Consider the following 24,447-nt stretch of genomic DNA (forward strand, 5'->3'; position numbering starts at 1 on the left):
ATTTTAAATCCCTTTGTTGATCCTAGGAGAGATATAAGCATTGGCATGTGTCTCTCTTAGTTTGTTAAGAACATTTCTGTATGCCACCTCTCCAGTAAACCTGTTTGAGGCAGTTTCATAGTATTTTACATTTTCCGGATTGTGTCCAGGATCCAATACTCAACAGTTTTGTTTTGCGCTGTGGATTAAAAATCAGGAGCTTTGGTTTACTATGGAGGCTTAGAGCTGATTGCAATTACTTTATCACTTTAATGAATCCATTCTTGGCTTTGAATGGCTCACACTGATAGGTCAGATAAATTAAAATCAGGGCTTTTTGTAGCAGAAACTCCTTTGCATATTAGGCCACACACCCCTTATGTAGCCAATCCTCAAAGAGCTTACCGGGCTCTTCATACAAGTATTGTAAACTCTGCTTTACTGCATGGGTATGTGTGCATGTATGGAAAGGCTGCACTTAGTGAAAACTGATACATACTGGGCCTGTACCAAGATGAAAATATATTGGAAATATATACATGAAGAGATCCAAAATATTTTAAGAACCAAATTCCTGATGAAACTAGAGTCTATTCTATTGGCAATCTTGCCAGACAAGAACTTCACAAGACTTAGATATATGTTGACAGCTGCTAGAGTAACACATTTGCAATTAAATGGAAGACAGAAGACTGTCCTACAATAGAGGTCTGGAAAGGAAAACTAGCTGAATATGCAACAGTGGCAAAGCTAACTAAATAGAAGACCACTAAAAGAATTTCAGCAGAAATTGCAAGCTTATTACTCATATTATGGAACAAAGTAGGAGTCTATTGCTTCAGACCAACACGGCTGCCCACTAGGATTTTACTACTCATATTATGGGGAAAGTTAAATACCTTGGTTCTTGAGAAAAGTGACATATTATTAAAACTGAAAGCAGATCAGAGCCAAAAAAGATAATCCACAGTGGTTCTCATGAGCATTAAGCCTGGGGAGAACTGATGTGGTTTGTGTGATTCATCTGCTGAAACTAACTTTGGTTTCACTGATAGCATATGTGCCCATATTAAAGGATACTCTTGGTTTTTCGCAGTGCATGCTGTCGTTTTTGAGAGCTGCTGTTCCAATGACTGCTAAGTCAGCAGCTTTTGAATGAAAAGATCCCAAAGGACAGCTTGATTATATGACATAACATCCCTTGTGATGTGCAACTGCAGGGATCTATGGAGCGTATTCTAGATTACCCTTCATTTGGGGACAACTGGCTGTTACACAAGCCTCGCCAGTATTCTTCATGAAAAACTGATGCCAGCCCTTGGAGCAGGCACAGGGGTTTGACCCTCCCCCTCCTCAGATGGAATCACAAGGGTGGGAGGAGCCTATCAAGGCTCAGTGCAGGAGCACTGGCCAATTGGGGGTCGGCTAGCTGGCCAGGTCTGGCGGTGACTGCCAACCCTTGACCATTCCAGCTCAATGTGAGCTCCCCACCCACCCACACTTTTTCTTAAAACCATGTGGAATTAGCTAATTGTGGGGCTGAGCAGGAATTATTTTGGGCCTCACTCAAATTGGCCATGAGGGGGCTTTTTTTGTTTTACCTGCTCTGCATGGTCTGAGAAGGCAAGGCCTAACTTGGCCTGATACAATAGGCTAGGCCCTTATGAAGATGGGAAAAGCATGGTTTGGGAGGGGTTTCGATCTGGCAAACACCTTGAGATCAGTGATGGGAGGGTGGGGTCCTCAAACCAAGTACCTAGAGGCTTGGCAGTCTAGGTAGGGTTGCCAACCTCCAGGTGGGGCCTGGAGATCTCCTGCTTTTACAACTGATCTCCAGCTAGCAGAGATCAGCTCCCCTGGAGAAAATAATAATATAAACAACCAAAGGTTATAGTGACCAAATTACTATGTAATACTGGTGTGCATGTACAAAAAAGCAAAATTGACAAAAGAATTGCAAAATTCATAAATAATCTTCCACAAAAGGAGTCTCAATGTGCAGGTTGTTGACTTTAGAAGGTCCTGCTTCGATTAAAACTCTTCCAGCATAGGGTGCTCCAGAAACTCTTAATGAAAATGTCCCCATTTAAAAAAATGGCTGCTTTGAAGAAGCTGAGGCCACTCTTCTCCCCAAACCCCACTCTCTACAGGTTGTTGTTCAGTCACACATTTGAGTCTGACTCTTTTGTGACCCCATGGACCAAGTCATATCAGGCCTTCCTGTCTTCCACCATCCTCCGAAGTCTGCTCAAATTTGTGTTAGTTACATCAGTTATGCTATCCACCCATCTCATCTTTGCTGTCTCCTTCTTCTTTTGCCTTCTGTCTTTCCCAGAATCAGCATCTTCTCCAGTGAGTGCTCCCTTCTCATTGGGTGGCCAAAGCATTTGAGCTTCAGCGTCACCATCTGACCTTCCAGGAAACAGTCAGGGTTGATTTCCCTTAGGACTGACTGATTTGATCTTGCAGTTCAAGGGATTCTCAAGAATCTTCTCCAGCACCTCTCTACAGGATCCACCCCAAAGCCTCCAGGTATTTTCCAACCACACACCTGGCAACCCTACCTTGGAGTTCAACCATGCTTGTCACAACCTTGCTCCTGGCTTCACCCCCAAAGTCTCCTGGCTCCACCCCCAAAGTCCTCAGATATTTCCTGAGTTGGACCTGACAGCCCTAAGTCCAGGTGACCCAATTGGGGGCCTCTTTGGGGTTGGGGAAGCATATGACGAGCCTTAAGGCTTTGCAGTTGTGGGCAGGGATGTGCCCCCCCACTCATGCACTGAGCCAGGGAGGGTTTGCCCTGTTAGGAAGCTTGCCTTGCAAGCTCAATGCAACCCATGCTTTAAATGTAATGAAATGGTGCAGATCAGCTTATATGTAAATAAAATTCCTAGTTTAAGTCAGGGGTGGAATTCTAGCAGGAGCTCCTTTGCATATTAGGCCACATACCCTTGATGTAGCCAATCCTCCAAGAGCTTACAAGGCTCTTTTTTGTAAGCTCTTGGAGGCTTGGCTACATCAGGGGGTGTGGCCTAATATGCAAAGCAGCTGCTGCTAGAATTCCACCCCTGGTTTAACCCATAACTTGTGTGGTGTTTCAATTGAGGGGTGAGTGGGCAACAGATGCCCTAGAACATTAACCAGCATCCTGTGCGACACCTGCGGATTCTGTGGCTGATAAGCTATTGGAAACTGTTTGACAAAGATAGGAAGTGTAAAAACCACCGAAGTATGTCATGTCTAATGTTTGGGTTAAATATTTTTTGCTATGACTACAGAGCAGAATTAAAGTCCCATGGGAGAGGGAATAGCCTTTGCTGAATAACGCAGAAGACCACAAGTGAACTCTTAGTCTTCACTTCAGATTTCCTTATTAGATGTAGGAAAGGAATTGCCTGCCTTTATTCCATAGCACAGGGGTGGCCAACGGTAGCTCTCCAGATGTTTTTGCCTACAACTCCCATCAGCCCCAGCCAGCATGGTCAATGGCTGGGGCTGATGGGAGTTGTAGGCAAAAAACATCTGGAGAGCTACCGTTGGCCACCCCTGCCATAGCTGATGATCCCTTCTTTCCCTTGCAGAAGCTGAGAGGATGGCCTCAGAGACTGTTGTCCTCGCTGTCTTCATCTTTACCTTCCTGATCGGTGTCCCATCCAACCTTCTGGCCTTCTACACGCTCCTGGTGAAACTGTGCCGCAAGCCAACCCCCATAGACCTCCTCTTGTTCAACTTGACCATTTCTGATATTCTCCTTCTGCTTTTTCTGCCCTTCAAGATGGTGGAGGTCTCTTTCCACATGACCTGGCCTCTCCCCCCTTCCTTCTGCCCTCTCACCAGTTGCTGCTTCTACGGAAGTATGTACCAAAGCATCCCTTCCCTCATGACAATCAGTGTGGACCGCTACCTAGGTGTTGCATATCCCATCAAATACAAGTTGCATCGCAGGCCTGTCTATGCTCTAGTGGTCATCATCGTGCTCTGGTTGTTGGGTTTCTTCCATTGCAGCATTGTCTACATTTTCAGGCATGGAGGCTCCAACGAGAGCATTCCGTACTCAGCTAATAGCTCCCGTTGCTTTGAGAATTTCTCCCCTGAGCAGCTCCATGTTGTCTTCTCTCTCCGTCTGGAGCTGTGCCTTGTCTTCTTCTGCCCCCCTTTCACCATCACACTCTTCTGCTATGTGAACATTTTCTGCATCCTGAATTCCCTTTGACAAACCTTTTAATATTTTCCCCCACCAAACAATGGGAAAACAACCAAAACATAAAGCAGACAGATGGCAATCTTCATCATGCCACTGTGGCCACAGAGGAGAAAGTAATTTAAAAAGCATGATGGGAGGAAGGTTTTCTTATGACCATTATAATTCAAGAAGCATTTTCAGGTAGATGCTGAGCTGATATAATTTAGTACACTTTGCAGTGATGTCAAGGGTCTGTGGCATATGCAAATGAGTTGTGCTAATGAGCTCTGGCACCTCTTTTCCTGTGAAATGACCCCTGACTAGAGACATGAAAATGTGATAAGGAAATGTTCCTGTGCTGTGAGAAAAGCTTCCTTGGCTGGTTTTGCCAGATCTTCCTGGTACTATAAGGCACAAGAAGAGGCTAGAACTGCTTGCCAGCTCCCTTATTGGGTATAGTGCAAGAGATGGCCAAGGCTCTCATTAAGAGAGGACGGAATGTTAGTATGACTACTGCATTCCATGAAGTAAATGACAGGAAATTACTAGAGATTCCCAGAGAGAGCATATAGAATTGGATACTCCATACTGACTGAGAAGCAGCATTAGAAATCGAAGGAACACAGCTTCAGTCAACTTCCTTTCAGAAGTAAAATATTTTCTTGAAAAAGTAAAATCAAAATATTTTCTGGAAAAAGATTCATCCGAAACAGAGCAATAAGGACCATATTGGGGCATTTTGGAGAGTTGGAGTGAGGACTTTACTTGTCTAATTACACATACATATGGAATACTCAATAGAAAGCCTGTAGAAATTGTATTTTTGAACCTTGGTGGATGGTGGCATGTTGTATTTGAGTGTGGCATTTGTATTTGAGTGCAAAAAATATTTTTGTAAGAATTCACATGAATTCCAGTAAAAACTTTATTTTGTACATTTACCTATTGACATGGTGAGATGTTTCCATTTTCAGATTTGCAGTTTATTTCCCCATGCTCCCACTTAGTTCTAAATCAGGGATGACCAAACTTGCTCAACGTAAGAGCCACATAAAATAAATGTCAGATGTTTGAGAGCTATGAGACATGAACATCAGATGAAGGAAGGAAAGAAGGAAGGAAGGAAGGAAGGAAGGAAGGAAGGAAGGAAGGAAGGAAGGAAGGAAGGAAGGAAGGAAGGAAGGAAGGAAGGAAGGAAGGAAGGAAGGAAATAGATTGGGGGGAGGAGGATGGAGGGAGAGGTGAAAACTTTCAATGCCTTCTCCAAGGCACTGGCTGGCTTGACTGGGATAAGTGATTTAAAGGGACAAATAATTTCTCCAAGCCAGCCCATGAGGTGATGGGGGCTTCAGAAGCCACACAAAATCTGTGAAAGAGCCACATATGGCTCCTGAGCCACAGTTTGGCCACTCCTGTTCTAAATTCTCTAGTTGGGGCAGGGGAACTTTGCCTTGAGCTCCTGTTTCTCCTTGGCACTCTAAGCTGTGGTTGTGGTGGGGAATAGAAAAAAAAATCACCAGCATTGTGACCAGGCCTCATTTTGGGTAGGAGCTCACAGGAACAGAGCTCCAGAAGCTCTAAATTTTATTGTGTTCTTTCTTTCTTACCCCCCCTCCCCCAAAAATACTTGCTTCTAGGCTCCATTGTTCAAATCCCCTGTGAGAATTTTGCCGAAGTCTAAGAGCTGACAAACTTTCTAATATTTTCTCCTGCCAAAAATGGGAAAATAACCAAAACATCTAAAGCTTACAGATGGAAATCTTCATCATGCCACTGTGGCCATATAGGAGAAAGTAATTTTAAAAGTACGATGGGAGTAAGGATTTATTATGACAATGAAAATCCAAGTCGCATTCTTAGATGCTGCACTGGTATTTTATTTATTTACTTTAGATTTGTATGCCGCCCACTCTGTGAGCGGACTCTGGGTGGCTAACAGTCATGATAAAACAATGTAAATATAATTATAAAAGAATAAAACATATATACACAATTCAAAAAGTACATTATTAGGTGCTATAAAAAGGTTTTGTAACAATGTTGACTTCTCCATATCTCAATGCTTTATTCCTTATATCAGGGGTGGCCAACGGTAGCTCTACAGATGTTTTTGCCTACAACTCCCATCAGCCCCAGCCATTGGCCATGCTGGCTGGGGCTGATGGGAGTTGTAGGCAAAAAACATCTAGAACGCTACCATTGGCCACCCCTGCCTTATATTACTTATATAACAGTGCAGCATCTAAAAATCAGTGATCTTACAGATGATATTGTTCAGCGACAGAACATAACAGTGGTACCTTCCTCCCACGTTAGTTGTTATAGGCCTGATGGAAGAGTTCAATTTTGCAAATTATAAGTTATAATTTAGTACACCTTCCGGTGATGCCAGGGGTGTGTGGCATATGCAAATGAGCTATGCAAATGAGCTCCAGCACGTCTTTTTCTACGAAATGACTCCTGATTGTGAGTATGATGATGTCACTTCCAGAGAAAGTCTGGAGGAAACAGCAGTAACTCTTGGGAATCTAGTGAATTCTAGGAACCCTAGATTACTAGGGCTTTTTTGTAGCAGGAACTCCTTTGCGTATTAGGCCACCCCCACCCCCGATATAGCCAATCCTTCAAGAGCTTACAGTAGACCCTGTAAGAAGAGCCCTGTAAGCTCTTGGAGGATTGGCTACATCAAGGGGCTGTAACCTAATATGCAAAGGAGTTCCTGCTACAAAAAAGCCTTGTTTAGACCAGGGGTGCCAATGGTAGCTCTCCAGATGTTTTTTGCCTACAACTCCCATCAGCCCCAGCCATTGGCCATGCTGGCTGGGGCTGATGGGAGTTGTAGGCAAAAAACATCTGGAGAGCTACCGTTGGCCACCCCTGGGCTAGACCATCCCATGTGTCTCCATCCCCAACCACCCTGCCTGTTGCCAGGCTTAGCTTTGCAATCTTACCTTCCATACAGCGTCTTCTATCTGTTGCTCTGTACTTGTGTTGCCATTTAGAGGCCCCATTTAGCTTCTGGATGTCCTGCTGTGCTCCTACATGCAGGTGCAGGGGCAATCTATCACAGCTTCAGGATTTAGAGCGTTGTGCTCCAAGGATGGAGAACTACATTGTTGCCCGTCCCTGATACCGCGCTTGAGATAGCACAACCAAAGAGATGTGGTGAATGTCCAGAGATCAGATTGACAGAGTTCAAAACGGAAATGGTGCTGGAGGAAAGTGCCTTTTAGGCATAGCCAATTTGTGGTGAGATGATCCCATAGAGCAGGGGTGTCAAACATGAGGTCTGGGAGCCAAATCAGGCCACTGGAGGGCTCCTATCAGGCCCCCAAGCAACTGGCTGACATCTGCCTCCTTCTCCCTCTCTTTTGCTTCCTTTTACATCACAGCTTGCTTTGCCAGGCTTGCTCAATTGCACAGGCACTACAGAGCAAAGCTTCTATTTTCTCCATCTGCTGGGTCTCCTCCCTTGGGGGGGAAGGGATAGCTTGCTTTGCCAGGCTCTCTCAATTGCACAGCAGAGCTACTGAGCCAAGCCTCTCTTCCTTCTATTGATTGAGGTTTCTCCCCCTCCTGGTCCCCTGGGGAAGGAAGGAAAGAGACAGAGCTTCCTTTGCCCAGTTCCCTGGATCCCATGGGAGAGATTCAAATAAAGCACCTTTAAGACCGACGAGTGCTAATGTTTTAATTATGTTTTAAGGTTTTTTTTTCCAAAAAATTGTATTTGTCTGTGTCTTTTATAAAGTTTATCTCTGCTATCTGACATTACATTTTATGACACGAATGGCCCGGCCCGACAAGGTCTCATTTATATCAGATCTGGCCCTCATAACTAATGAGCTTGACACCCCTGCCATAGAGTTTTCAAAGCAAGAGAGACATTCAGAGGTGGTTTGTTATCGCTTGCCCCTGTGAAGCAACCCTGGGCTTTCTTGGTAGTTTCTCATGAAAGTATTCACCAGGACCAACTCTACTTAGTTTCTGAGAACAGATGAGATCAACCATGATGAATGAATAAAAGAATACACATGTTGTGTTTAAGCTTTTGGGATGAGTTGGGGAACAAAGAAAAGGTAGAAACATGCAGTCCTCTTTCCCTGCACTAGGTACTTCCTAGAGGAAGCTTGCTTTACTTGAAGACGCAGTCGTTCAAAGTTCATCGTTGCCTAATTTCTCATGGTTGGGTCTTCCCTCCACTGTATCTGCTACCCAGGCAAGATGATGGCCCTAGGTAAAAGCTTAATCCATCATGGCTGTGCCCATCAACAGAGCTGTCGCAGATGGAAAAGTGCATTCTTCCTCACGTCCTAAGTTTAAGTAACCTCCCCCCCACCCTGCCCTTGGGATTACTTCACTGTGCCTTCCTGTCGCAAAGAAAGATCTTCCTTCTATCACCTCAGTCTTCTTAGCTTCATGGCTCTAGGCGTGACTTACCGTACTTTCAGGGAGTGAGTTAGTAAGCTATTAGTATTAACTATTAGTATTAACTAGGAGCTTGAGTGCCCTCTGCTGGGAGCTCATTGAATCCTTTCTCCAGCCCCTCTCCCTTCTGCTGTCTGATGAAGTCTGCTTAAGAGCATACGAAAGCTTACATTCTGAATAAATCTTAGTTGGTCTTAAAGGTGCTCTTGTCTACTGCTTTGTGCTCGTTTTGCAGCTGGGCTTCTATCCAGGGACACACAGCGGTTACAATAGTTGCAGTCTGGAGGTGAATTCTTGCATGGATGACATTTCACCCTCCTGCGTGATGAAGCAGTGGGCGTAAAGGGGGGAAATCTGGAATCGTGCAATGGTGGTTTTCAAAGTCTGTGTCCCCTTGTGGCTCCTGTGGACTGCCAGGTGGGGCCAGGGCTGTCTTTGTAGCTGGAACTCCTTTGGTGTAGCCAATCCTCCAAGAGCTTACAGGGCTTTTAGTACAGGGCCTACTTTAAGTTCTTGGAGGATTGGCTCCATCAGAGTTGTGTGGCCTAATATGCAAAGGAGTTTCTGCTACAAAAAAAAAAAGCCCTGGCTGGGTAGGGTTGCCAAGTCCAATTCAAGAAATATCTGGGGACTTTGGGGGTGGAGCCAGGAGACTTTGGGGGTGGAGCCAGGAGACATTAGGGGTGGAGCCAAGATCAAGGCTGTGACAAGCATAATTGAACTCCAAAGGGAGTTCTGGCCATCACATTTAAAGGGACGGCACAGTCTGAAGATGGAACTTTTCTGAGCCCAAGATTTGTAATTGCGGGCTAATCGCTGCTAGGGGTTGCTAGAGGCCCAGCAGCGGCAATGACTGATGGAAAAGCTGACACCTCTACCACTGCCGATTCACAATCCAGGAAGGGCTATTTCCTGTCTATGGGGCACTATGTTTAGCCTGTGCATCTTATTTTCATCTCCTCTTCTGCACCAATACAAGCAGAGCTGAACAAAACTGGAAAGGCACATTTGTGTCCTGTTTGTGGGCTACATAGAGGTAGCTGGTTGACCATGATGTGAACAAAATGCTGGACTAGATGGGCCTTTGGTCTGCTCCAATATGACTCTTTTTACATTCTTATCAAGACATTTTTTGTAGAAAAGGCTAGGCCTCGGATTCAATGGGAGCTCACAGGAGCACAGCTGCTGACCTTTCTGAGAGTTCCACCTCCTCCTTCCCACTTTATCCATTGAATAGTAGGTGCAGCTGCATTACAATCCCTGGATGAGCTCCACCACCTATTTTTCTACAGAACGACCTCTGAACAAGCCCAACAGGAACTTATTTGCTTATTAGGCCACACCCCCTGACATCACCATTGTTTCACACAGGGCTTTTCTTTGTAGAAAAAGCCCAGCAGGAACACATCTGCATATTAGGCCACACCTCATGATGTCAAGCCAGATGGAACTGAATTCCTGTGCGTTCCTGCTCAAAAAAAGTCCTGGTTCTTATGCTATTTACTAGGGCTTTTTTGTTGTAGAAACTCCTTTGTATATTAGGATACACACCCCTGAAGTAGCCAATCCTTACAGAGCTCTTATTGCAGGGCCTACTGGAAGCTCTTGGAGGATTGGCTACATCAGGGGTGTGTGGCCTAATATGCAAAGGAGTTCCTGCTACAAAAAAAGCTCTGTTATTAACAAAAATGTCACACTTTTATATCTGAGGTATGTTCTTTCCATAACACTGAAAGGACATGTACATGTCCAGAAAACACCTTGTTCAAATAACCAACTCTTAATCTTCCATTACCAATATTAGGGTCACCAGGTCCCCCTGGCCACGTGCAGAAGCTGGCAGGTAGGGTTGCCAGATTTCGGTTGGGAAACTTCTGGAGATCTGGGGATGGAACGTAGAGGGAACAGGGACTTTAGTGGGGTACAATGCCGCAAAGTCCACCTTCTAAAGCATCCATTTCCTCCAGCAGAACTGATGCAGCAGAACTGATCTCTAGTCTATGGGTGTAATTCTGAGAGATTCCCAGGTCCTAGCTGGAGTCTGGCGTGACTAATGATAATATTTGGTTGCCCTATAAAAACATGTGTCCATCTCTCTAGCACATTGTTACTCCTCTCTTCTTGTCCTCCTGCCCCCCATTTTATCCTCACAACATTCGGTGAAGGGGAGGTTAGGCAGAGACCGTGCGACTGACCCAAATTCACCCAGCAGTTTGTAGGATTGCCAGCAATGGGTTGGGACACACCTGGAGATTTTGGTTGGTGGAACCTGAGGAGGGTGGGTTTTGAGAAGGGGAGGAACTGCAGTGGGCTATAATGCCATGGAGTCCTCCTTCCAAAGTTACCATTTCTTCCAGTTGAATTGATCTTTGTCACCTGGAGGTCAGTCAGTTGTAATCCCAGGATAGCTACAGCCACCACCTGGAGGCTACAAGCAAGAGAGAACAATGAGAGGAAGAAGAAGAAGAAGAAGAAGAAGAAGAGGAGGAGGAGGAGGAGGAGGAGGAGGAGGAGGAGACTGGATTTACGTTCAGCTTTCATAAGATACCCATTCCCAGGGGTGGAATTCTAGCAGGAGCTCCTTTGCATATTAGGCCATGCCTCCTGATGTAGCCAGTCCTCCAAGAGCTTACGTGGCTCTTCTTTGTAAGCTCTTGGAGGATTGGCTACATCAGGGGTGTGTGGTCTAATATGCAAAGGAGCTCCTGCTAGAATTCCACCCCTGCCCATTCCAGATATTCCAAGAAGTTTCAATTCAAATCTTCCTCGTTTTTCAGGCTGTTAAATGGAGTGTATTCAGTGTCCTGCTCTATCCCCTTATTGGAAAACTGTGGACTTATTGATGATTTGTATTATGAACCCAAGGGATTGGGGTGGGGGGACAATGGAAAGATGATGAAATAATTGTATAAACTGGCATATGACTAAACCTGTTGAATATTGTGAATGACTGTTATGTATGGTTTTGCATTTTGCTATGGAATATATGTATGACTGAAATTTGAGAACTGTTTGATAATTTGAAACTTAGTGGTTTCTCCATTCCCTGGAACAAAAGAGGCTGGCAACACAATGTGGCTTATGAGAGACATTCTCAGATCATATTGGGGACATTACAAGGACTCAGATGGTAAATAACCTTGATCTTCGCTGCTCCAGCTGGCGGCAAGGTAAGAGGCAGCGAGGCAGGAAGGAAGCTCTCAGCTCTTCTCCACTGCCACTCCGCCTCTTCCTTTCTCTTCCCGGCCTCCAGACTCAAGCTTTGCTCATTGCTGTCAGAGAGGAACAGGCCAGCCCCTGCCTTCGCTTCCCTTCCTCCCTGGAAAAGTGGTGAGGGCACCCAGCAGCAGGTAGGGGCAGTGGTGCAGCATGGCAGTGGGCGCACTCCAGCATGCCAACTGGGGCCTGCTGCCACACACTGGTGGGGAGGGAGGAAGGGCACACAGTGGGTGGAAAGTTAGGGGCAGTGGGGTGGCTTGTCTGGGGTGGCAGTCAAGTGCTCACATGGTGTTTGTTGTGGGGAGGGGAAGGGAAAGGAGATTGTAAGCCTCATTGAGACTCCTTCAGGTAGTGAAGGGTGAGGTATAAATCCAATCTCATCTTCTTTTCTTCCTCAGTGGAGAAAGGAGGACAGTGTTGTAAGCCACTATGAGTCCACATTGGGTAGAAAAGCAAGGTGTGACTATATAAAACGAATAAATAGCAGGCCTCGAATTCAGTGGGAGCTCACAGGAGCACAGCTCCTGAAGCTTTCTGGTAGTTCTACTTCCTCCTTCCCATCTTGTCCACTGAATATTAGGTGCAGCTGCATAGCAATCCCTGGATGAGCTCCACCACCTATTTTTCTACAAAATGACCTCTGATAAATAGTAAAGTGTAATGAAACCTATGAGGTAATGTGCAGAAAGGGTTTCCAGCCGACCAGGGAAAGGGAACCCTGAGGCTGATTTCTGTTTTGTCAGCAGTTCAGTCTGTAGATATCCAAAGATGGAACCTTTCAGAGTGCACTGAGATCTATGATTACCAGCTGGTTGCTGCAACGGCTGAGGGAAGAGCTGGCATTTCTATCGCCACCAACAGTGTAGGAAGTGGCATCTTCTGAGTACCAAGCACTATCTTTAGCTCACACATCTTATCTTCATCTCTTGCCCTAGTACAAGCACAGCCCAATGAAACTAGGAAGTCACATTTATTCACAGAAATCCCACAAACAGCCTATAATGAAAATACACTGACACATCCAGAAACCCCCTTGTTCAAATAACTCAGTCTTCCATTACAAGAATCCATTGGCCTATTAAAACATACCTTTGCCTAATAGTACATTGTTATCCCACTTGTCTTTCAGGTACTTCAATGCAGCAGGCATTGGTATCCCTATCCCCCATTTTATCCTCAAACAGCCCTTGAGACAGGTTAGGCTGAGAGTGGGTGACTAGGGATGGGCACGAACCAGCTAAGAAACTAAAGGTCATGACAAATTTTGGCTGGTTCGGGGTTCATTAAGTGAAATTCATGGCTGCTCAACCAGCACAGACTTTCCACAAACTTTTAAGCTGTTCACGGAGGTTTGTGCCAGTTCATGAAAGGATACATTTCCAGACAGATCGTCTCTGTTCATTCTAAATGTTTACCAAATTTCAAAGCAACAGGGGAGTCAGTTTCAAGCTAGTCTAGTCAGTTTCAAGAGGGCTCCCCTTCCCTTTTTCAGCATCGCTTTGTGCTCCTTTCACAAGCTTGCACAGAGCTTGTGAAATCTCCCCCTTGGATTTGTTGTAACTCTGTGCTTTGAGATAAGTCAATTTCAGCTGGCAGTGCCACAGTGGTACCAGGTTCTGCTGAGCATTCTGTACACTGAAGTGGTTGTGCTGGGCTTGAAAAAAAGTTCCCTCCTTTTCACTTTATACTTCAGGGATTCTCTGGTTTGGCATTATTTATCTTTTGCTTGCATTGACACAGTGGCACTGGGTTCTGCTGGGCATTCTGCACATTGTAACTTGTTGTGCTGGGCTTGCAAAACCCCCCTCCCCTTACTTGGATTTCTTGTGATTCTACTTTGAGACTTGACTTTTAAAGCTGGCAATACAACAATGGCATTGGATTCTGCTGGGTACTCTTTCATTGCACTGTAGTGCTAGGCACTCTGTACATTGCACTGGTTCTACTGGGCTAGCAAAAAATGCCTTCCTTATATTGCAGAGATTCTCTGGCTTGACCTTAGTCCTGTTAGTTTTGTACTGCCACAGTGGCACTGGTTCTGCTGGGCACATTGCACTGGTTCTGCTGTGCTTGGAAAAGTGCAAAGATTAATTGAGACTTTGATTCTGTTCTGCTGGACTTTTCTTGCCCTTGCTTTTTGGTTGTTGTTGGCAACAATAGAGGATAGGGGCACCCAGGGGTTGTTTTGTAGAAAAATAGGTTGTGGAGCTCATTAGCATAACTCATTAGCATATGCCACCCCCCACCAGCCAAAAGCATCCTGATGCAAGAAAGGAGAACGTCGGGCAAGTGAGGCCTGCTTGGGCTGGCTAGAAATCCAGACAACTCAAGCAGGCCTTGCTCACCTGGAGCTCTCCTAGGCTGCCCCCCCTCCACAGTCAAGAGGCCAGCAAGCCACCTGTTGCCCAAAATCACATAAGAAGTGGAGAAAGAGTGGCACAGGTTTCTCCGGGGGATAATGAGGGCTGCTGAGGCATCTGGTGTCTGGCTGGCTGCCTGCTCTCCTAATGCAGGGATTGTTATGCAGCTGCACCTACTATTCAATGGACAAGGTAGATAGGTGTGGAGGAGGAGGAGGGGGAACCATTAGAAAGGTTCAGGAGCTGCGCTTCTGTGAGCTCCTGCTGAATTCAAGGCCTGGGAGCACCTTCTTTTGGGGAGGCATAACTTGGACCCTGTAAATCCAATCCACACCAAGCTAAGAAGAAGAAGAAGATTAAGAAGATGATATTGGATTTATATCCTGCCCTCCACTCCGGAGAGTCTCAGAGCGGCTCACAATCTCCTTTACCTTCCTCTCCCACAACAGACACCCTGTGAGGTGGGTGGGGCTGGAGAGGGCTCTCACAGCAGCTGCCCTTTCATGGACAACTCCTGCGAGAGCCATGGCTGACCCAAGGCCATGCCAGCAGCTGCAAGTGGAGGAGTGGGGAATCAAACCCGGTTCTCCCAGATAAGAGTCCACACACTTAACCACTACACCAAACTGGCTCTCCAGATAGAACACAGATAGAGGAGCATCAGCTGAAGAGGCCCAAAGAGTTTGGTATCTTTAGCCTGCACAGAATCCATTCTATACACTCCTGGACCTCCTGATCCTGTATCTGCATAATGTATGACTCTCAAAATGTGGGTGAGATTACAGGGGCCAAAGAAAATCGCAACAGATACATCAGCATACTGAACCCTCAGTGAAAACTTCCAAGGAGCCAAGTCACCACAAGCAGGCCCTTGCAGTGTTGCTCGCACTGACCTTGGACCTCGGACAGGGAGTCCAGGATGCAGATCACACTGACATAGCAGGAAAGGATGAGGATGAAAGGGATGCAAAAGAGGACGATGCAGGTTTCAAACCAGAAGGGGCAGATGATCTTCTGCTGTTCATAAAAATCCTTAAAACACACCGCGTTACTGGGGGGGGGGGGAGCTGAAATGTTTCATTTTTATTAGTGCTCATGGATCTGACTATACAGACACTGCTGCAGTGGGGACCAACAAGCAAAACAGATGAAGATGCCGGCCACTACTGTGTAGGCCAGCTCTCATTGCAACTTGCACTTAATGGGAAATGCAGCCTCCAGGAAATGGTCCATACTGATTGCTGTGAGAAGAATGCTGATGTAGATGCTACAGTGGAAGATGCAGCTACTGGTGGTGCAGAGAATGTTGGGGAAAGGCCACTCCCCCCTGTGGCAGCCTCCACCATTTCAAGTGGAAGATAAACAAGAAGCACAATGCTAAGTTGAGCCAGGGTGTGTCTACAGGGTCTGGGTTTTTGCACACATTCACCAGGAATGTGTACGGGGACTGGAGATTGGTAGGAAAGTGATGATGTTGATAGGAAGAACAACTGTATGGCTGGTCATCCTCTCAGCTTCTGTAAAGGAAGGGAAGCACCATTAGATAAGTAAGGGAACGTGTTTCCTAACTTTCAAAGGGAAACCCAAGGGAAACAAACACTTCCCAGCTTTTCCCATTCAACATTTTTTGTTTTTTTTTTCCTGAAATGTTCTGATTTCAGTGAAAAAGGTTTATCAGTCAAAAAATCTTATTTTCTGAAAAAAACCTGAACTATTGAAACTGGGGGAAGATTTCCATCTTTCCCAGAACTTCAGCACATTGGAAAGGATTCTGGTGAAGTCCTATGTCACTTCCTTGTTCCTGTGGGACACTCAGGGCTATTTTTTGTAGAAAAAAAACCAAGCAGGAGCTCATTTGCATATTAGGCCACACCCCCTGACATCACCATTGTTTCACACAGGGCTCTTTTGCAGAAAAAGCCCAGCAGGAACTCATTTACACATTAGGCCACATCACCTGATGCCCAGCCAGCCAGAACTGCGTTCCTGTGTGTTCCTGCTCAAAAAAAAATCCTTGGGGACACTAGTTCCATTTTCTCACTCTTCACATTGTATGGGCGGCGAGCCTATTTTGGCTCGCCCCCGGGGCTTGATGGACCCGGAACGGTTCCAAACAGCCCTGAGGGATCCCTGGCCCACTGGCAATTCCCTCGATGACCTGGTGGAAGTCTGGCAGAGCCAGCTATCCAGGGCTATCGATGGCCAGCTATCCAGGGCTATCCAGGGCTATCGATGAAATTGCACCTCGGCGCCCTCTGCGCCCTCGCAAGAGGCTGGCACCATGGTATACCTTGGAGTTACGCCAGCTGAAGCAAGGGCTCAGACGACTAGAGAGACGGTGGAGGCATACTCGGGACGAAGCGACGAGAACATCCTATAGAACGCTTATGAGGTCTTATGAGATGGCAGTCAAGGCTGCAAAGAAAGAATACTTTGCAGCCAAGATTGCATCTGCAAAATCGCGCCCAGCACAATTGTTTAGAGTAATTGGAGATCTTATAACATTGCCACAAGGCAAACCAAATATTAGGGAATTAGAAATAGGCTGTGAGGCATTTGCAAAATATTTTGCAGATAAAATCTCATCGCTCCGCCAAGACCTGCCTATCACATTAGACACAGTAAGTGAAACTGAGGCTCCGCGCCTGTCTTCAGATTTAGTACTGGACCACTTCGACCCACTCAGCCTGGAGGAAGTTGATGGAATTCTCTCTGCTGCTCGCCCAACAACATGTGATTTGGACCCTTGCCCCTCTTGGCTGATTAAATCCTGCCAGAGGGAGCTTAGATGTCCCCTACGGGACATCATAAATAGATCCCTCCTAGAGGGGCATTTTCCAATGCCTCTGAAAGAGGCCTTGGTCCGCCCCCTCTTGAAAAAACCTACAGCAGACCCGGTCGAATTGGCAAACTACCGACCGGTGTCCAATTTACCATTTTTAGGTAAAATTATCGAGAGGGCAGTGGCGTTGCAGCTACAGAGATTTCTAGATGACGCTTCTGTCTTAGACCCGTGCCAGTCTGGCTTCCGGCCGGGCCACGGGACGGAGACGGTCCTGGTCGCCTTGGTGGATGACCTCCAGGGGCAACTGGATCGAGGCGGTGCAGCAATACTGATGTTATTAGATCTGTCGGCTGCATTTGATACAGTTGACCATCGGTTGCTGATCCACCGCCTCGCCGACATAGGGGTTGAGGGGCTGGCCTTACAATGGCTCTCCTCCTTCCTCATGGGTCGGGGACAGAGGGTGGCGATTGGGGGTGAGCGATCCCAGAGGCGCACACTAGACTGTGGGGTGCCCCAGGGAGCAGTTCTCTCCCCGATGTTATTCAACATCTATATGCGCCCCCTCGCCCAGATTGCCCGGAGATTTGGGCTGGGTTGCCATCAATATGCAGATGACACCCAGCTCTATCTACTAATGGACGGCCGGCCCGCCTCCGCCCCGGGGAACCTGGACCGGGCTTTGCAGGCAGTTGCAACGTGGCTTAGACTGAGTGGGCTGAAGTTAAATCCAGCGAAGACAGAGGTTCTCCATGTGGGTCGTGGCACTCTGGGGAAGGAAATATCTCTCCCGGCCTTTGACGAGGCGCCGCTGAAGACGGCGCAGCCGGTGAAGAGCCTGGGCGTCTTACTAGAGCCTTCATTATCAATGGAGGCCCAGATAACAGCCACTGCCAAATCAGCATTCTTCCACCTGAGGCGGGTGAGGCAGCTGGCCCCTTTCCTAGAGCGTCGGGACCTAGCAATGGTGATCCACGCGACGGTCACCTCAAGATTGCACTACTGTAACGCTCTCTACATGGGGCTGCCTCTGTACCGGACCCGGGAGCTGCAGCTAGTTCAGAACGCGGCGGCCAGGCTGTTACTTGGTCTCCCAAGATGGGAACATATACGGCCGGGGCTGCGCGGACTGCACTGGCTGCCAATCGTATACCGGATCCAGTACAAAGTGCTGGTCATAACCTTTAAAGCCCTATATGGCCAAGGACCGACCTACCTGAGGGACCATCTCTCCCCATATGAGCCCCAGAGAGCACTGAGGTCAGTGGGGAAAAGCAGACTGAATATCCCTGGGCCAAAAGAAGTTAAACTTCAAAGCACCCGCACTCGGGCCTTTTCCGTTGCGGCCCCACAACTCTGGAACCAACTCCCAGAGGAGGTGCGGGCTCTGCGGAACTTAGACCAGTTCCGCAGGGCCTGCAAGACCGCCCTCTTCAAACAGGCGTTCACCAATAACTAAATTTAATGTTTACCGCCAGATTAATAACGTTTACCGCCAGTGTTAATTTAGGAATGTTTTAATTAATTATTGACTATTGACTGGTTTTTAATGTGAATTTTAATGTGAATTTAATGTTTTTATTATTGTATTGTTTACTTGAAATGCTGTTAGCCGCCCTGAGCCTGGTTCGGCGGGGGAGGGCGGGATATAAATAAAATTTTACATTACATTACATTACATTGACCCATATGAACAGAAAATGCAATCTGGGACACATCTCAGTCACAATCATCTGTGGAAAGATAGCTCATGAGGTGCAATTTGTTTTCCAGACAGGAAACTTCTTCAGAAGCTGCAACAGGATTCCCAGGAACAAAGGGAATAGATATATACATTACCTAGTAATACCTAGTGCTAATATAATTTGAGATGTGTAGCCATATTAGTCTGTAGCACAGAATAAAGCTGGAATCCAGCAAGACTGTGGACCAGTTACAATTTTGTCAGAACTCTCTTAGAAATCCAGCCAGCCCAAGCAGGCCTCACTTGCCTGGGGGTCTCCTGGGTCACCTCCCCTCCCACAGTCAAAAAGCCACCAAGCCACCTGCCACCCAAAATCACATAAGAAGTGGAGAAAGGGTGGCATGGGCTTCACCAGGGGCTGCTGGGAGTGTGGCGAAGCCCCTGGTGGCTGGCTGCACTCCTAATTCAGGGATTGTTATGCAGCTGCACCTGCTATTCAAAGGACAAGGTCGGTGGGGAGAAAGAGGGGGAGCCGTCAGAAAGGTCCAGGAGCTGTGCTCCTGTGAGCTCCTGCTGAATCTGAGGCCTGAGGACAACCAAGATTTTGGTCCAATATATGCAGGAGCTTGTGCCTCTGGCTGCCTCAAGGTTGATAGAACCCCAGAGGGTTCTTTTTCCTGCTGAGAGCCAAACATGGAACGGAGTTGATGTGCATAGACACGTGCATAGCTCTCTGAAGCCAGGCAAGAACTCTTCTGTTTGTCATTTTAAGCGATTACATTCCAATTCCTTTTTGTGTCTGTTCCAGTCCTTTGTTCCAGTTCCCTTTTCTGAGAGTCCCACTCTTGAAAACTTTACCCAGTTTTCTGCTATATTTTTTTTTTTGCAAGGGCACAGACTTCAGCTCCTCATTCCTTGAGCATGAGGCATATGTTCCTCTTTGAAACGCTCATCGAAAGATAGATGCATAGCAAATGTTACTTGCTCGCATTCTTCCACTGCTCCAGCAGAGGGCACCTTCCTCCCCTTGAGAATAGAAGGTTCTGACAGCTATCTAGCGCTCCATTCCAGAGAGGTCAGAAAGTAAGCACTTCTCCACAGCTGTGGTTTTAACAAGGGCCGTTTCTCTGTTCTTTCAACACGGGGAGCTTCAGTTCCCAGCAGAGCATTACATAGGACAGTCTGCCTAGTTTGCAGAGTGCAAACAGGAAGGAGGCAGCTTCTCAGCTCTACCTGCCATTAAGACTCCGAGTAGCAACCACCAAAGGTGGCTAAGTGCTGACCCAACAAGGACCAACTGATCCCCACCAAGCCATTTCCTTGCAATGTGCTCACAGCAGGTCAAGCTAGGAGCTTGTAAACATCCTCCCATCCTTTGCCTAATCGAAGTGGGCTAAAAAATACAGCTATTCCCTGGGCAGCTTGACAAACAATGAGAAGAGACTGGAGAAGGCAGAGGAAATGGAACACAACCAGGGGCCAGGACAAGAGGTGACAATGGCCTTAAGTGCCAGAGTGGCTGGCATCAGCTATCACAGGGCTCAAGCCAAGGTGAATGCAAAACACACACAACAATTGTTCATGGTCAGCAACCAAATTAGCAAATCCACAGCTTGAGTCCTGTGATTTGTTTTTGCCATAGCCAGAGCTGGATTAACCATCAGGCCAAGCAGGCACTGGCCTATGGGCTCCACACCTTTAGTGGCTCCGGGCCAACTTTTCCCACAGTTTCCCCCCTGCTCGCAGCCCTCCCAGCCTAAACGCACAGCCAGCAACTGAGCTGCTCTTTGCCCAGCTTGCCTGGTGAGGCTGCTGCTGGTGTTATTGCCAAGTTTGCCTCTTTCCGCCTCTCCCCTGCAGCTTAGTGAAAGGGGCTTTTGAGAAGGGGCCTGCAGGCTGCAGTGGGGGCCATGGGCAGTGGGGCGGGGGCTCAGACGGTGAGATAATGTGCGAGCCCCCAAGATTTTGACTGCCCAGGGGCCTCCACAGGGTTTAATCCGGCACTGGCCATAGCAGATTTAGGCAAATACCCCTTTCAAAAAAGGCTCTGCCCATGTGAATTGGGAACTCTTGACTCCCTGTCCCATATTATTTTGAAGTGCCCTTTACTTGCTTCCCAGCACAGTCTATTTCTATCTAAATATCTTCCAAATAATAACCTCACTGATGAGAAAATGCTTTTAGAGGGTGGTGTAAATCTTGAAACCACCAAAGTTTTCAGCAGAAGCTTATAAAATCAAAATTGAAACACACCAGTAGATCTTAACAAACTAAAAGACGCTTGTTTTCTTTTGGTATTTTATATTTGACATGCTATCACTGTTTATCTTAGAATATCCTGTTTTATATTCTTATTTATGATATTTATCAGATTTACGCATATATGTGCTGATAACTACATGTAATTATTCATGTTTTTATACCAATAAAAGTGTATTATGTATGTTTTTGCCACAGGATGAGGCTATGTGCTTGTAACGATGGAGAAGTTGACTTCTGGGTGTGCAGAACACAGCTCGATCCCAAGACACAACAGACTCTTTTTACTGAATGTGCCACCCAGTCCTGTTACGAAGGGAAGATTAAGAAGATCAGACCACCTTTGTGATTGTTCTCAGGGGAAAATTGGTACTTTAGTATGCACTTTGTTGGAGTGTACTCTTGATTTTAGCCTTAGAAATAGGTTTTTAACACAGCACCTAGAGAATTTTTCATCTTTGCCTCATCAAGCTAGTTTTGCTCCCCTTATCTGACAAATTTCCAAACCTTTCCCTTGCTGGTGCAAGATTTTTTTATTGGTTTAGTGTTGTGTCCAGATGATGCTACTTAACAGATGGGTTTTTGACTACTCAAGACTTGTATTCAAAGAACTTGAATCAGATTAAAAGAAAGGAAGTGACTCTTTGGGTTCCCAGTTGGATGTACTGCTGCACTTCTGCAAACTCTATCAGCAACTTGCAGTCCCTGGGCTAAAGACATGCTCAGGAGAGGGTTGCCTGCCTCCCAAGTTGCAAATCCCAGAAGGAAATGTTGGGTGTGAATGAGGAAAACCTGGGCATGAGGCTATGGATGAGGGGACCTTGACCAATTCCCACTGCTTGGCCATGCATGACCTTGAAATCAAATTAGTAACTCTAGGATTCAAAAATGAGCTCGATGGTTGTAACTCTTGTTAGATTGCACTGTGAGACTCAAAATCCAGTGCCACGCTGGCTGGGCCACTTATCTTCAAAATGGCTCACCTAGATATGGATTTTCTTCCTTTGATCTGGAAATCTTTTGGGGTTTCACAAACAATTTCCTCCTCCTTAACTTGGCTCGAGGGGGTAAAATAAAACATGTAAACAGACAACAGAAGCAGGCTGGGACCCCAAATCCAGAGTGATGGCAGACTTCACGTTTCTAGGACTCTATAGACCATCCCTTGTGCCTGAACAACTCTAGCCTCATCACAACAACAAAGTGGTTGTTTTTTTTTAAAGAACAATGATGAATTCTCTGGTTGCTCCAGGAACAAGAATTGTTTTAGGTCGGGGGGTTGTGAGTTTTTCATTTCATCTGTTTTCATCGCAGGAATTGTCACTTCATGTTTTCAGTTACACCATTTATACACCTTTGACTCTCACGACAATGAAGACTGACAAGCAGGATGTTTAATGGAACTGAAATTTGGCTTGAAATATAAATGGCACAAAAGGGAAGCATCCCATGTCCACTTCACACTTGGAGAAGGCAAAATCAACGTGGAGCATGTTACCGTGAACCACCAAAGATCAAAAAGCCGATAAGATCAAAATTTGCGATATGAATTCTCATTCTCCTGTTCTTAAAATTTGCACTGTTATGACTGCATTCCAGAAAGAGTTTCCATCTGGAATCTGCAGTTCAGAGCATAAACGGGTGTATTAGAGTTCCGTTTCAGCTGTTATGGAGAAACACTCTGTGGTAGAGCGTCTGCTTTGCATTGAAAACCTCCCATGTTCAGTCTAAGACAAATCCAATTAAAAGTACACAGGAGGCAATAGGAAAGTCTCTGGAGACCCACTGTTAGTCAGAACAGAAAAAAAAGATCTTGATAGTCTAGTAATTTCTAAAGTGGCTTCATGTTTCCAGTTTAAGAAAGAAATAGCTGTAATAGTAAAGCTTGATCCTAGGGCTGCCAACTTCCAGGTGGGGGCGAGAGATTCCCCGGTTTGAAGGCCCTCCCTCTGCTTCAGGGTCATCAGAAAGTGGGGGGAGGGAGGGAAGTGTCTGCTGGGCACTCCATTATTCCCTATGGAGTCTGTTTCCCATAGGGTATAATGGAGAATTGATCTGCAGGTATCTGGAGCTCTGGGGGACTAGTTTTTGAGGTAGATGCACCAAATTTTCAGCATAGCATCCAGTGCCTCTTCCCAAAATATCCTCCAGTTTCAAAAAGATTGGACCAATTCTATGAGCCCCCAAAGAAGGTGCTCCTATCCATTATTTTCAATGGAAGGAAGGCATTTAAAAGATGTGGGTCCCCTTTAAATGTGATGGGCAGAACTTCCTTTGGAGTTCAATTATGCTTGTCACAGCATTGCCCCTGGCTCCACCTCTAATGTTTCCTGGCTCCACCCCCAAAGCCTCCTGGTTCCACCCCCAAAGTTCCCAGATATTTCTTGAAGTGGACTTGGCAAACCTCCTTGATCTTCTAGCACAAGCCATACCTGCAGCTCCCAACTTTCAGATCAGCCCTGTTAGAGCTCCCTCATTTCCTGTCAGTGAGCACAGCCTCCCACACACTCCTGGCTCCCACCACCACTTTATGGACAGCTGAAGCAAAAATGGGAACTGAGGGAACTGGCACTCCGTAATGTCATAGTGTCACTTTCAACTGTGTACCAAGAAGAGACGTCACAGAATTATATGATGCTCTAGGAGTGTCTCAAATCTTGACGAGTTTTACTATGGGGGTTTGGGAGAGTGCTTGAACCTTATGCCAGGTGTGCAACTGGATGTGACTTCATGGCAGCACACAATGCTGTTTTCTACTGCCTTGGCCTCAAACGTTGCTGCGATTTTTCTAGCCCCTGAATGTATTTCTGATAATATTTAGGTTTCACGTATAGTTTTTAATTATTGGCCCTACATTGGCTTGCGGTTAACCTTTTTGGTTTCTTGATTCAAGTCTTAAAGGTGCTACTGGACTCTTGCTTTTTTCTACTGCTACAGACAGACTGACACAGCTGCCCATCTTGATCTATTGCCTTCTTTGTACCAGCTGGCAACCTGACTGCAACCAGGGGTGAAATGTGCAGGGATGAAAAAATCACACCATGCCTTTCTATGAAACAAAAGCAAAACCTTTCCCCTTCTTTGCAAACCCTACTTCTGGAGCTTGACTGTCAGTAAGATGCATCATCTAGCGAACGTCAGATAAACGGGAAAGTATGTGAAATCAGAGAACTTCTCTCTAAAACCTTCCTGTCATACCTTCCCCCTTTAAACCCTGCCCTTATTTTGAGGAATTCAAGGTGGCATACATGGCAGAGTGGGAATTTGAACTGTGGTTTCCCAGAAACTAAGCCAGCACTATAATTACTGTGCAACACTGGCTGTGGTTAATGCGACTTCAGTCAGAGACATTTAACTGAAATGGGTTTGGGTCTCGCCTGTACAACCTTCATTATAGCATGCGTCATCTACAAGCAGAATGAAACCATGCAATTAAGCAACCTCATACCTGATATCTGTAAAAAAATCAAGATATGCACACAATATACAAATGTCAATCCAAAACAAACAAACGAACAAAAACCAAACAGACAATTTACAACATACAATGGTG

At 46.2% G+C, this 24,447-nt stretch overlaps 1 protein-coding gene and 1 pseudogene across 1 annotated transcript; one reads left to right on the plus strand and one right to left on the minus strand.

Moving 5' to 3' along the window:
* Positions 1-3,571: 3,571 nt before the first annotated feature.
* On the plus strand, positions 3,572-4,192 carry LOC132585791 (free fatty acid receptor 2-like). Its single transcript, XM_060257673.1, has one exon. The coding sequence runs from the start codon at positions 3,572-3,574 to the stop codon at positions 4,190-4,192; it is 621 nt and encodes a 206-aa protein (XP_060113656.1).
* Positions 4,193-14,994: 10,802 nt separating this feature from the next.
* On the minus strand, positions 14,995-24,021 carry LOC132585792 (free fatty acid receptor 2-like; annotated as a pseudogene).
* Between the last annotated feature and the right edge of the window lie 426 nt (positions 24,022-24,447).

The sequence above is a fragment of the Heteronotia binoei genome, chromosome 17 (genome assembly GCF_032191835.1).
Source record: "Heteronotia binoei isolate CCM8104 ecotype False Entrance Well chromosome 17, APGP_CSIRO_Hbin_v1, whole genome shotgun sequence".
In the NCBI taxonomy this organism is placed as follows: domain Eukaryota; kingdom Metazoa; phylum Chordata; class Lepidosauria; order Squamata; family Gekkonidae; genus Heteronotia; species Heteronotia binoei.